Source organism: Marmota marmota, unplaced genomic scaffold, assembly GCF_001458135.2.
Source record: "Marmota marmota marmota unplaced genomic scaffold, marMar, whole genome shotgun sequence".
Taxonomy (NCBI): domain Eukaryota; kingdom Metazoa; phylum Chordata; class Mammalia; order Rodentia; family Sciuridae; genus Marmota; species Marmota marmota.
The window spans coordinates 5983564-5996920 of record NW_025999880.1 but is presented as its reverse complement, the minus strand read 5'-3'; the positions used below and the strand labels follow the sequence as shown (position 1 = coordinate 5996920).

The following is a 13357-nucleotide window of genomic DNA, read 5'->3' as shown; positions in this document are numbered from 1 at the left end:
CAGACTTCTTGGGGGGGGGGGTGTGTGTGACCATGTTCCTGCCAGAGACAACTAGGGTCAGACCTCACATACATCCTGCTAGCACCCTGTGACAAAGGAGAGAGAAGTCAGGCGCTTCCTCCTCGTTTTGCCAATGGCTGCAGGAGAGCTCCCCTGCTCTTTAGTGGGTTCCTGGGTCTTTCAATGGCCAGAGAATCTAGAAAAGGATGGGCAGAAGTTCTCCGTGCTCAGAAAAGGTGGTGGATAGGCCTGCCTCCTTGAGAAAGGGCTGAGGCCCCTGATCCCTCATGAGGGTGTTTCTTGGCTTCTCTTTCAGGCCATTCAGCAAGGGACCATCAAGTGCAACTTTTCTGGGGTTGCATTGGGTGATTCCTGGATCTCCCCTGTTGGTAAGTACAGAATTTGTAGGCCTATCTTTACTTTCCCTGCCCCATCTCTTGCTCAGACTTTGGGCTGTGTGGTCCAGATCAAAGAACAAGGCAGCAAAATTTTGGGGGGGGTCCATGGAGAAGTCAGCACAGAAAGTGTTTGCCTCGGGAGCATCCAAGAAATGTGGGGTGAGGATGCATTGACAGAGCACCTACCCCTGGACTGAGTTCTCAGATTCTCGCAACAAAGGAATTGAATTTTGCAATTGGAGATATTCCGAAAGACTGGGAGGTGATGGAATATATCCTCTGGCACTCAGAATGAGTGGTTAGTGAGGATCCAGAGGCAGGTCTGTGTGACTCAGCAAGAGGACGAATTTTTGTTGTCAGCTTGTCCCCTCCACCACCCTGATGTTGGCGTGAGCACTCAGGGTGAAGTTTCCATCTCTCAATCCTGTTGATGGCAAGAGAAGGTGATGGTCAGGTCTTGCCACTCAGGCGCACGGTTTCATAACCGAGCATCCTTCTTGGAGCACCTACAGGAGTTGTTTATTTTGCAGATGTCTGGGGTGTGGCTTCTGCTGTCTGAAGTAATCATTTTAGTGGGGTCAACTGCCGTAGGGTTTCTCAACCTCAGTGCTGTTGACAATTTGGGGTCGCGTGATTTTTTTTGTTGAGAGGGGCCGTCCTGTGTATTGTAGGATATTTATTAGCAGCAGGCCTGGCCTCTGCTCATTAGATGCCATTAGCACCACCTCAGCATGACAATCCCAAAATATCTCCAGCCAGGCATGGTGGTGCATGCCTGTAATCCCAACAGCTTGGGAGGCTGAGGTAGGAGGATCACAAGTTCAAGGCCAGCCTCAGCATCTTAGCAAGGCGCTAAGCAACTTAGAAAGATCCTGTCTCTAAATAAAACATAAAAAGGGCAGGGGATGTGGCTCAGAGGTTAAGTCCCCCTGGGTTCAATCCCCAGTAACCCCACCCTCAAATCTCCAAATGTCAGCAAATGTCCCATGGGGGACAAAATCATTGCTGATTGGAAACTACTATTCTAAATTAACAAATGGTGACTTTTCACAAACCAAACTTTAGAATTAGGAATCAGAAGAGGGGTTGTCTCTGGAAGAGAGATGGGACAGGTTGGGAACAGACACAAGAACTTCCTCGGCTGTCAGAGCCCTGTGTCGATGGGGGTGGTAGTTATGTGACCAAAACTCTTAATGTATATTTATGCTTTATCATGTGTGACTATGGCTCAATGTTTTTAAAATAACAATTGACCAAAGATAGTATTTTTCCCCTAAATAGAGAATTTGGCTTATTAAAGAGCCACGTCCTTAGTGGATTGGGGATGTTCTGTGCTCCCTGGAGTGGTTATTTCTTGCCCTTCAGCCTGGCATCTCCAGGATAGGACTGAAATTGCATGAATCAAGTTAAGTTGAAAAGGAAGGCTGCTATTGGCTTTTTCTTGGCGGAGGGACCTCGTAGGACTTAAAACTGCAGGAGCCTTGGTCAGAGGCAGCAGGACCAGCAGGCTTCCTGTCAGTCACTGCTCTGTAGCTCATGTCAATGACAAGGTGCTGATCAGGTCGGATGCATCAGAGGGCTACAGTTCCATAATTGAGCAATCCTTGTTGGGAGCACAGATAAGAGTAATTTGTGACTCCGAATTCCAGTGCTGGTCCTCACACTTCCTCATGGGGTCTAATCACAGTTTCACCACGGCACTAAACTTTGCATGTGCTAATTTCATTTAATCATTACAAAAGCTGCACAGGATGAATGCTGCTATTATCCTAATTTTGTATGTGATGAAAGAGAGACTCAGAGAGTTTAAGTAACTTTCTTAGAGCTATACAGTTTAAGTGTTAGAGCCGGGATTCAAACCCAGGCAGCAGGGGCTGGTATCCGTGCACTTAGCCACGATGCTACATTACCTCGCCAGACCAGAAAGCGTAGCCTCTTGGCTTTCTAAGGGCTGTTCATTCTGTTCAGAATCTACCTTCTTTCCTTGCCATGACCCATTTCCCTTTATGAATTTGCCTGTCTGGATCTTTTTTCCCCCATACTTTTTATTGATACATTAGGATTGTACATGGTAGTGGAATTCATTGTTAGATATCCACACATGCACACGTCATGATAATATAATTTGGTCAATTGCTTGTCCAGATTTTAATCTGCCCATCCACGGGTACTTTAAGTATCACTCCTCCATCCCCAAAGCATTCCTTTTTTGAGATAGAAGTACTGTTAATTTCCATGAACAACTTTTTCTTTACTAGCTAGAAGGGAACATTATCAAAAGAATCCCAGCTATTTGATATCACACTCAGGTAGATCACAGTCTTCAAACTCCCTCTTGCCTCACAGTGAATGTCCTTCAACGTCACTTCCCCATAATGGAGCTGAGTCTTCTGCCACACACCCAGGAGCAGATGTAGCACTGTTCTCTGACTGCACCTCCGTCTGACTTAGGAGCCTGGCTGCTGGGTTTTCTTTAAGCTTCCTGAGTGGCCTGTGTTTGCAGACGTCATTTCCAGCACTGCAGAGTGTTAATAAGAGAACCAGAAAAGATTCACTAGACAGTCTTTTTCTACATAGGAACCTGCAGGACAGTGGTTCTAACTAGTCGCAGCTCCAGTGACTTTGGGTATACAGATCCCCTTGCCCCTGTGTAGTCACCCCAGTCAGTCTCCCTAGGGTGGGGTTCATTATTTCATACCCAAGAGACCAGATCCAACTTGTCCTGAAATTAGAAGCAATTCATCTCAGTCCCGGGGTGTCATTTAGGCACTGGGTTGTGGGTAGGACAATTACAAGGAGTTCTCTAGGTTAAGATAAGCGCCAAGTAGGGCCGCCATCCAGGGCAAGTAAAGCAGCCACCGGAGGGAAAAAACTGCAAGAGTCTAAACTCGGAAGATTGTCTGCTCCTCATTCTCCCAATATGAGAATGTCTGGGTTCAGCAAGTATTCTCCAGATCACTGGCCTTATACTTACACACACACTCACTGGCTTCTTCCCAGAAATCCCTGTTGAAAGACACACGCATCAGCCAGTTGCAGTGGCTCACGCCTGTAAACCCAGCAACTCACAATGGGTCTAAGGCAGGAGGGTAGATCACAGGTTCAAGGCAAGCCTCAGTAACTTAGACCTTGTCTCAAAATAAAAAATAAAAAGGGCTGGGGGGAATGGGGTTGTGGCTGAGTGGAAGAGTGACCTAGCATGTGTGAGGCACTGGGTTCAGTCCTAAGCGCTGCATATAAATAAATAAATAAAAGTCTATTGACAACTAACAAAATATTTTAAAAAGGCAGGGGGTGGGGTTGGGGGGCTAGGGATGTACTTCAGTGGTGGAATGCCCTTGGGTACAATCCCTAGTACCACAAAAAAAAAAAAAAAAAAAAACCATACACACATGGCTATTGGCCATCGTTGTGGACCACACAGCTCCAGAGCATTTCTGGCTTTACAGGAAGTTCCTCTGGGCAGTGCTAGTCTACATCAGAGGTTGGTAAACTGTGACCCTGACGCCTACATCAGTAATTTTTTTAATTGGAACACAGCCACACTGTTCATTTACCTGTTGTGTGGCTGGTTGGAGTCTGCACAGACAAGAGTTGAGTAATTGCGACAGTGATCAGCTAGCCTGTAAGGTCAGGTTATTCACTATCTTTCGCTTTATAGAGTTTGCCAACCCCTGATCTAGATCAAGCAGAAAATGAGATGCACTAGAGGATTATAAATTATTCGGTATTTCTTTTCTTTTTTTTTAGAGAGAGTATTTTTTAATATTTATTTTTCAGTTTTCGGTGGATACAACATCTTTATTTTATGTGGTGCTGAGGATCGAACCCAGCGCCCCACGCATGCCAGGCGAGTGCATTACCGCTTGAGCCACATCCCCAGCCCATGATTTGGTATTTCAAGAAACTAAGGCCCAGGTTTAAACTGGGGAGGTGAATGTTAGCTAGGTCACAGAGGACCTGGTATACCCTGAGATGCCTTCATTTTTCAGGGTGAACAATAAAGAATACCTGTTCCAGGAAATGCTATACAGAGACCTCTGTGGTCACATAAGTTTTGAAAGTGCTAAACACTGGCTCCACCTCCCTGGAGTCTACAGGCATATTAAAGGCTCTGAGAAGTCCTACAGTAAAGAGATAGGATCCATTTTGCATAGCCCAAAGTTTTCAATGAAAAATGATTCTTTTTTGAGGAGGAGGGTACCAGGGTTGAATCTATAGGTACTTAACCACAGAGCCTCCCCCGCAGACCTTTTTTCATATTTTATTTTTAGAGTCATGGTCTCGCTGAGTTGCTTAGGGCCTCACTAAGTTCCTGAGGTTGGCTTTGAACTTGTGATCCTCCTGCCTCAGCCTCCTGAACTACTGGGATTACAGGCATGCATCACCACGCCCTGCCAAGAAACTATTCTTTTCCGGGCACCTATATTAAAATCCCGCAGAGGGCTGGGGCCATAGCTCCTTTGGTAGAGTGCTTGTCTCACATGCACTCTAACATGAGGTTATTTGACACAGACTTTGGGAACTTGGTCTTAGGGAGGCATTGAAGGCTTCTAAGCAAAGCAGTGACATTTTCAAATATGCTTTATATGTTGACGTCCTTGATTCTTACTTGGCACCTCTCCAGGACACTTGTCTCACTTCGTGACCAGGTAGCCGTGAACTCGCCTAAGCCAGCTTACTATGCTCATTGTTTAAGCGTTTATCTTACTCCTGTTTGTCTCCTTGGGCTGTTTGGTGCCCTCATATCCTTGGTCCCTCCTGAGTGTGGCTGTGGAATAGAACTGAAAATCGTGTGGAGAGCCACAGACAATTGAGTTATTAGCTAGAGTCTCCCCACCAGAGGAGCAAACACGAGGAGCGGAGATACTAGGGCAGGAGATTATTTTAGGCTGTCAAATCCTAGACGACTGCAGATCCCAGCCTGCACCACTCACGCTCGGCCTGCCTGTGAGGTTACTCTGCTGGGTGTGACTCCCTTGCTGGGCCAGTATCAGGTCAGATGAACGTGCCATGAGCCCTCAGCGTCATCAGAAGGCCCCCACGGCTTCACCTCACCTCTCAGCCACCAAGGCCTCCTCCCACCTCCTGTGTGGGTGCTGGGGAGCTCAGCAGCCTTCACAGCAGAAGCCACTGGACATAGCACCTGTCTTTGGAGGAAAGCCAATGAGGCATTTCTTTGGGAAGACAGCCACACCCTACTTAATTTGTACCTATGTCATTTCTTTAGATTCGGTGCTCTCCTGGGGACCTTACCTGTACAGCATGGTGAGTAAGTGGGTTCTCACCTTCACACCCTCCGTGGGGAACAGCCCCGCAGCCCTCTCCACTCTGACCTCCTCCTGTCCCCAGAAAGAGGAAGCGAGTTGAGTTTGCACAGATGGTTGATAGCGTTCCTTAGGGACAATTAGTCCAAATTAAATTAGAGACTCTAAGCAACCGCCAGCCTTGGGGAGAAATTCAAAGAAAATCAGCACACTTATTCCATTTTTTTCCAGATATAAGAGGCATAATTTTAAGCTCCCTTTGTAGCATAAGAAATTGGAAATACACCTCAAAGTTGAAAGATCATAGGGAACACCCACCTACCCACCTTCTCAATTCAGTTAACTTTCTACTGAATTTCTCACATCATGAAAAAAATGTGACTTGTTCTGGGAATGTAGCTCAGTGATAGCGCACTGGCCTAGCATGCATGATCCCCAGAACTGATGGGGGACTTGTGACAATACCCGTTCACATGTGAGCTCCCCTGTCTCCTTCCTCCCACTGTTTCTCCTGCCCATCCCTGGCCACTGAAACACCAGATTTATGTCCCCAAGTAAAGGATACCTTTTTGTTCTTTGTTTGCATTCCAGTCTCTTCTGGAAGACAAAGGTCTGGCAGAGGTGTCCAATGTCGCAGAGCAAGTCCTGGATGCTGTAAATAAAGGGTTCTACACGGAGGCCACCCAGCTGTGGGGGAAAGCAGAAACCATCATTGAAAAGGTAAAGAGGACATGCTCAAGGACCATCATGGCTTGGCTTTTTCCCGTGGGTACAGGGGCCCAGGACTGGTATTGTCAGGATTGTTTTGGTGTCTCTTCTGGGTCTCCCCGCAAAGCCTGAAATAATTACATGCAAAATGATAAATCTGATGGATCTGAGCCGTGGTGTAGTGACCACTTAAAGGGTCAGAAAGTCACCTATGCCTGCCAAACTTTTTTGTCTTTGACTGTCTGTATTCCATAAGAAGACTGTAAGTGTCTTCTTTTTTTTTTTTTTTGGTACCATGGTACCAGGGATTAAACCCAGGGGTGCTTAACCACTGAGCTACATCCCCACCACTTTTTATTTTTTATTTTGAGACAGGGTCTCACAAAGTTGCTTAGGGCCTTGCTTAGTTGCTGAGGCTGACTTTGAACTTGCGATCCTCCCACCTCAGCCTCCTGAGTTGCTGGGATTATAGGTATGCTCCACCATGCGGATTTTTAGCTACTCTTATTTGGATCCTTGCCAAGCAACATTCTGACTCCAATGTACCAAGGAAAGAATGCACCAGCTGAGGACCCTCCACAGCTCTGACACGGGCCCTGGGCTGTCTCCTGTGGTGTCTAAGATGAGTTCTGATGAGCTTGGTGTCAGCCCCTGAAGTGTGGGCTGACACAGCTGCTTTTTGCACCTTTAGAGCTGTATCTCTCTCTGGTACTAGTAAATTTCCAAAGCTAAAGCCATCCTTGGAGGCCATGTGCCTTTCTTTTTTTGCACCTTATAATAGGGAAAGAAAGAAAAACAGCCAAATGTACTTGTGTATTTCAGAACGCAGATGGGGTGAACTTCTATAACATCTTAACTAAAAGCGATCCCACGTCTACCATGGAGTCAAGCCTAGAGTTCACCCAGAGTCATTTAGGTGAGTGAACCTTAGTGCCCTTAGCTCCTGCATCAGTCTTCATCCCAGAAGGAACCCATCTTTTAAAAAGCTTTATTAAGGTATACTTTACATACCACAGAATTCACCCATTTTTAAGTGGATAATGGGTTTTAGTTATTCACAGAGTTGTGCAGCCATCACCACGATCCAGTTTTAGAACATTTCTGTCACCCCAAAGAGAGCCCACATGTCTGTCTGCTGTCACTTCTCTTTCCCACACCCGGCCCCAGGCAGTCACTGATCTGCCTTCTGCTTCTCCTGGTTTGCCTTTTCTGAACATTTTACAAAAATGGAATCAGACAATAGTCTTTCGCATCTGGCTTCTGTTGCTTAGCATATGCTTTTCTTTTTCTCTTCTTTATCTTTTTAGGCTATGCTAGCAATCCTATCCAGGGCCTGGTGCATGCTAGGCAAGCACTCTGCTACACTCCATACTCCCAGCCCCCTGGGAACCAGCTTGTGTCCGCCCAATTACCGTGTCAGATCCCTGAAGAGCTGAATTTAGTGGTCTTTCTGACCCAGGTTCACTTCGGAGGCAGAATGCCTAGAATCCTCCCTCATAAGAGGCCTGAACGGCTGTAGGAATCTTGCTAGATTCCTCTTCTCAGCAGATTTTCTCGGCCTGTTCTGGATCATCTCAGTGGCCCACGGTGCACGGGATGCAGTCATCAACACGAATAGTCTCTCCTCTGTCATTCTGTTCCCAGCTTTCTTCCTCCACCCCGGGGTGAATCCAGCCCAAAACCTCCCTCTTCCTGCCCAGCTTCCCCAGCAGCTTGGGAAAGATGTCCTTGTGGTCATGTTTCCAGTCCTTTGACTCGCTGCCTCCCTGTTTGGTTTCAGTCCGTCTTTTTCAACGCCACGTGAGACACCTACAAGGAGATGCCTTAAGTCAGCTCATGAATGGCCCCATCAGAAAGAAGCTCAAAATTATTCCTGAGGATATCTCCTGGGGAGGTACTTATGTGACCTGATTTGTAGAGTTTGAGGGAAGAAAGTGCAACTTCAGAGGTCTTAATTTGCACAGTGGGTTTCGGTGGCAATGGTATGTTACAGGTAAAACAATACTACCTGTCCACATTTTGCAGATGAGGAAGCAGGTGGAGAGACAGTCGATGACATGTCAAGTTTGGTTGAAAGCAAGGGGATGGCAGGGAAGAGGGTGGAGAGGGAAATGGCAGGTGATCTGTTATGAGTCAATGATTGTGGAAACCTAGTATGGGTATATGGGAATTATATTCTTCTCTTTACCTTGGTAATGGTTTGAGATTTTCCATAATTTTATACATGTGTGTGTGTGTATATAGATAGATAGGTAGATATAATTTTATGCATATGGATTTTACATATATATGATAAAAAAGCCATGCCCAAGGCTGCAGCTGGTCACAGATGAGATGTCCAGCCAGAGGTCCTCTGAAGGATGCAGATACGCTCATGTGCTTGGTCAGATCTTGACCAGCTCTCTTGTCAGCCTCCCCAGCAACCCAATGCTGGATGTGCTTAGCCGTGTACCACATGCTGGTCTGAAGGTCATAGTATGGAAATATTGGTGTCTCAAGAGACCAGAGCCAGGAGGAAAGCCTCAATAATTTCCCCGCTTAGTCCAATAGGGAAGCCTTGAGCAAGCAGCACTCCCGAGTTTCTGGAGGAAAAACACTCCATGCACCTTGAGAGGGGGTTTGTTTGGTTTGCATGTGAGATCCCCCCAAGACTGTGGGGTCAGGAGGCTCCTTTCTAGGGTGTCTCCTTGGCATCTGCCAAAAAGCTGAGATAGTCCGGGATCATGGACTATTTTATCCCAACATGCATGCACTAGAAGGCTCATTCTAGACCTAGTTGTCTCATTTTCCCGGATTAAATGCAAGGATAGAATATGTGTGAAGCTGCAAGGGGAGGGTACCACTGCAGAGAGCTGTCATGTCACGGAGCAACGTGGGGAATCACAGGAGGCCAAGTGTAGGGCACGCTCATGAGCACATCTTTTCTGCTCACCACCTTCATTTTATCTTCATGATGATTTTTTTTTTTCCAGCCCCAGTGAATGGGCAAGGTGACTATATTTTTGCAGATGATTGCTGATAGAAAGAAGAAATAAAACCAAAACCAAAAACCTCTCTTTGGCTCCATATCTGCCTGTGTGTGATCAAGAAAGGACAAATTGTTCTTGGACAATACCCCAGAGTCTTGAGTTGCAGTCTGTAGTGAAACTTACATCTTAGTGTCAACCAGGCCTGAGTTCAAGTCTTAGCTGGCTACTGACAAGCTGTTTGACCCTGGGCATTTTCTCAGCCTCTCTGAGCCTCGTTTTTTAAAAATTTTGTCCAAGTAAAGGCCCCTTATCTCTCAAGGTAGTGATAAAAAAAAACAATAAAATGCTCACTTAGCACCGTGACTGGCAAATAAATGGTGGCCTCTGCTGTTATTGTAGTCATCCAATGTGATGCTGCTGCTGATGGCAATAACCCAGCAGGAATGCTGGGTTGCCTGGCTCCTCTCTGTCCCGGGGTCTGTTGTCCCTTTTATTTTCCTGTGGGCCAGCTGTGAACTGGTTTAGTTCTGGTTTGGCTCATTGTAAAGTAACCAGCCTCGTTCAGGACTTGGAAAGTGGCCCTGGTGTTACTCAGCACAAAAGAAAGAATAACATTGGCCCCAAACACAATTTATTCCCTAGGTGGACGAGCTTAGAGAATGTTTTCTGGGCCTTTGCCTCCCTGTTTCCTTACACAAAGCCACCTTCAGGTTTCCATTTCCTATTAAAGATGGCATCGGCTGTCATCGCAAGCTCCCAGTGATCAGATCACGTGTGCTGCCCGTGTTTCTCATCTACTCATTCAGCTCAGGCACAGCCTGCAGATCCGGTGGGCCCCTGTCTGTGGAGCACCTGTCCTTCAGCCTTTGCTAGGAGGTCCTTGGTGATGACTCCTAGACGCTTGGGCTGAAAGAGACCTCTTGTTCTGGCAGATTCCAAGCTTCTACCTCTTTCTTCTTTCCCTTATTCAGCCCAGTCTTCTAGTGTCTTCCTAAACATGGAGGGGGACTTCATGAAGCCGGTCATCAGCATTGTGGACGAGTTGCTGGAAGCCGGGGTCAACGTGACTATATATAATGGACAGCTCGATCTCATTGTGGACACCATAGGTAGGAACCATTCCTGAGGGACACATCGAGGCTGTTTTATGGATTGAGCTAGAAGGGAACAGGTCATGGACACATGAGTCTTGGGGTTGGTGACATTGGTGCCAAGAGGAAAGCCATTTCCTGCTGTGTCCATCTACCCCTGACCTTGGCTCTTCAAGAAAGAGAAGCTGCATGAAGCTGTGACCCCTCAGAGAAGTCTGACCCCTTCGGGTTTTGAGGCCCTTGACTATGATTAAAGGACAGGACAATGCCTGCCCCCTAACACCTCTCTGTGCCCAGGGGAAATGGCCTGTGGGGTCCTGAGCACTGCCCTGTTGCCTTGCTGGCCAGCCTGTGCTCACTCCTGGTTTCAGCAAGGCCAGGCGGAGGCTCAGAGACTGGGTCTCAGAACTGGCAGGCACAGCGAGGCCCGAGATGTGGCAGGCGTGAGTCTGCTTGATGCTGGCAGGATTGAGTGGCCTTTGGACTTGTAGGCGAGGATACCAAGGACAGTTTAGACTGCTGCTGCTTTCTGCCGTGAGCTGCCCAGGTGATCCTCATCCCCTCTCATTCCTGCTCCTTCTCAGTCCTCCTGACAGCCCCGTCAGCCTCCTGGGGTCCCTGGTTTCTTTCTAAGGAGCAGAGGGCAGTGGGAGAATCAGAGGCAAAAATAGCTTCATAGCTGTTAGGTTATCACTGTTAGCCTGAGTATCTCTGGGAACCTGCTAGAAATGCAGGTGCTAAGGCCACACGCAGAACCACTGAATCAGAATTTGCATTTAAACAAGATCCCAGCGAATTTTATGCTGCACATTATAATTTGGGAACCACCAAGTTATAAGACCTAGTCTCCCTCCTTCCACTCCGCCACACATTCTTCCCAGGTGTTAATACCAGGCTCTTCTCTTTGTCCCTCTACCAGGACAGGAGGCCTGGGTGCGGAAGCTGCAGTGGCCAGAACTGCCCAAATTCAATGAGCTGAAATGGAAGCCCCTGTACAGTGACCCTGAATCCTCCGAAACATCTGCTTTTGTCAAGTCCTACAAGAACCTCGCTTTCTATTGGATTCTAAGAGCTGGTCACATGGTGAGAGCCAACTTTTGTTCCAAATTAAAATCATGCTGAGCTGGGTTCCAACATGACATAGCAAATGGAAAAATTTATACTTGGTGTGATTAGACACAGTTGAAATATAGGTGCCCTGAAAACGTTGCATAAAATTAGCTTTGGGCAGAGCATGGTAGTGCATGTGTGTAATCCCAGCAGCTCAGGAGGCTGAGGGAGGAGTTCAAAGCCAGCCTCAGCAACATTGAGGCACTAAGCAACTCAGTGAGACCCTGTCTCTAAATAAAATACAAAATAGGGCTGGGGATGTGGCTCAGTGCTCCTGAGTTCAATCCCTGGTACCAAAAAAATAAAATAAAATTAGCTTTGGCTATGTGTATAAGCAATGTTTAGACTTAGGTCTCATCTCTGAGATTTCTCATTCTGTACATGCACATATTCCAAAATCTGAAATCCAAATCAATTCTGTTTCCAAGTATTTCAGATAAGGTATACTCATCCCGGATTAGTGTTTCATTCCTGTTAGGTTTGAATAAATATAAACTCATTTTAAAGAGTAAGTCCTCCAGAGAGAGTTACTTTGGGCTCTCTGTCCTTTATTCTTGGTTTAAATTAGTTAATTAGATATTTTTCCCTTAACAATTTGTCCTGGTCTGGGAAGAAGGGAAGAGTTGCCTTCCTTGGCCATTTTCAGGGAATGAAAGTGAAAGCCTACTTCTCTGTCAAGCTGAGTCACAGAATGAAGGCCAGGAGCATCTCAAGCAGTGGTGGCCCCAGGATTTGTTAAGAGGAGTCTTTGGGTGCAGCGATGAGCCACGAGCCTGTCACACTGCAGCACTTACAAAATGAACTTACTGCTTTCCCTTAGGTTATTTGTTGATTGAGTGACTTTTCTTGAGTTGAGGGAGGTTATGGAGGCCTTAGTCCTGCCCCCAAATCCCTGTCCCACCCACATACCTGAAAAAGAGTTTAAGAAACTTTGGCAGGAGGCAGAGGGGCCCCAGAGACTTCTTAGAGCAAACATCTGGTTGTCTGCTAAGTGCTAAACTCTGTGCTATATAATAAGTACTGGCAGCACAGAGATGAATGGTTCATAGTCCCTACCCTCAAGGAGTTTGTAGTCTAGGGTACAGTCAGGACAGTAGATTTGTGTGCATGTGTGTGATACTGGACAATGAACCCATGGTTGCTCTACCCTGAGATACACCCCTTTTTTTTTAAATTTTTCATTTTTCATTTTGCCAAGTCACCTCTAAATTGCAATCCTGCCTCAGCCTCCTGAGTCACTAAGATATCAGACATGCACCAACATGCCCAGTGCAAATAGACTCTTTTTTTTTTTTTTTTGATACTGGGGATTGAACTCAGAGGCACTCAACCACTGAGCCACATCCCCAGACCTGTTTATTTAGAGAGAGCATTTCACTGAGTTGTTTATGGCATGTTTTTGCTGAGGCTGTCTTTGAACTCGCAATCCTCCTCCCTCAGCCTCCCAAGCCATCGGGATTACAGACGTGTGCCACTGCACTCAGCACAAGTAGACTCTTAATAGCATGGAGTAAGCCGTGCGGAGAAGGGATTGGACCAAGGAAGGGTCCCCAGCCCAGGCTTGGGGGTGTAGAAGCCTGGCCCCTCCATGATGAGCAGGAGTGAATTAGGTAAAGAGGAGAAGCAAGGAGAGCAGTGTGCACATGCTCAAGCAGGGCCTGCAGGCAGCAAGGCCTCTGGAGATGAGCTGAGGAGAGGTGAGCTGGGAAGGGGGACTTTCCACCCCACCCTGAGGAGCTCAGAGGGTAAGGGGCCACGGAGGGGACAAGCAAAGGAGTGCAATTGCCAGATTTGTCTATGAAATAATCTTTGCA

At 46.9% G+C, this 13357-nt stretch overlaps 1 protein-coding gene across 1 annotated transcript in view; it reads left to right on the top strand.

Moving 5' to 3' along the window:
- The window catches only part of Scpep1 (serine carboxypeptidase 1), a 30110-nt gene that overhangs the window by 14197 nt on the left and 2556 nt on the right, over positions 1-13357 (top strand). The window contains exons 6-12 of the mRNA XM_015495436.2: positions 317-389; positions 5629-5666; positions 6257-6385; positions 7196-7289; positions 8154-8267; positions 10314-10451; positions 11353-11516. Of these exons, the coding sequence (XP_015350922.1) occupies positions 317-389; positions 5629-5666; positions 6257-6385; positions 7196-7289; positions 8154-8267; positions 10314-10451; positions 11353-11516 (750 nt within the window). The remainder of the gene's footprint in view (positions 1-316; positions 390-5628; positions 5667-6256; positions 6386-7195; positions 7290-8153; positions 8268-10313; positions 10452-11352; positions 11517-13357) is intronic.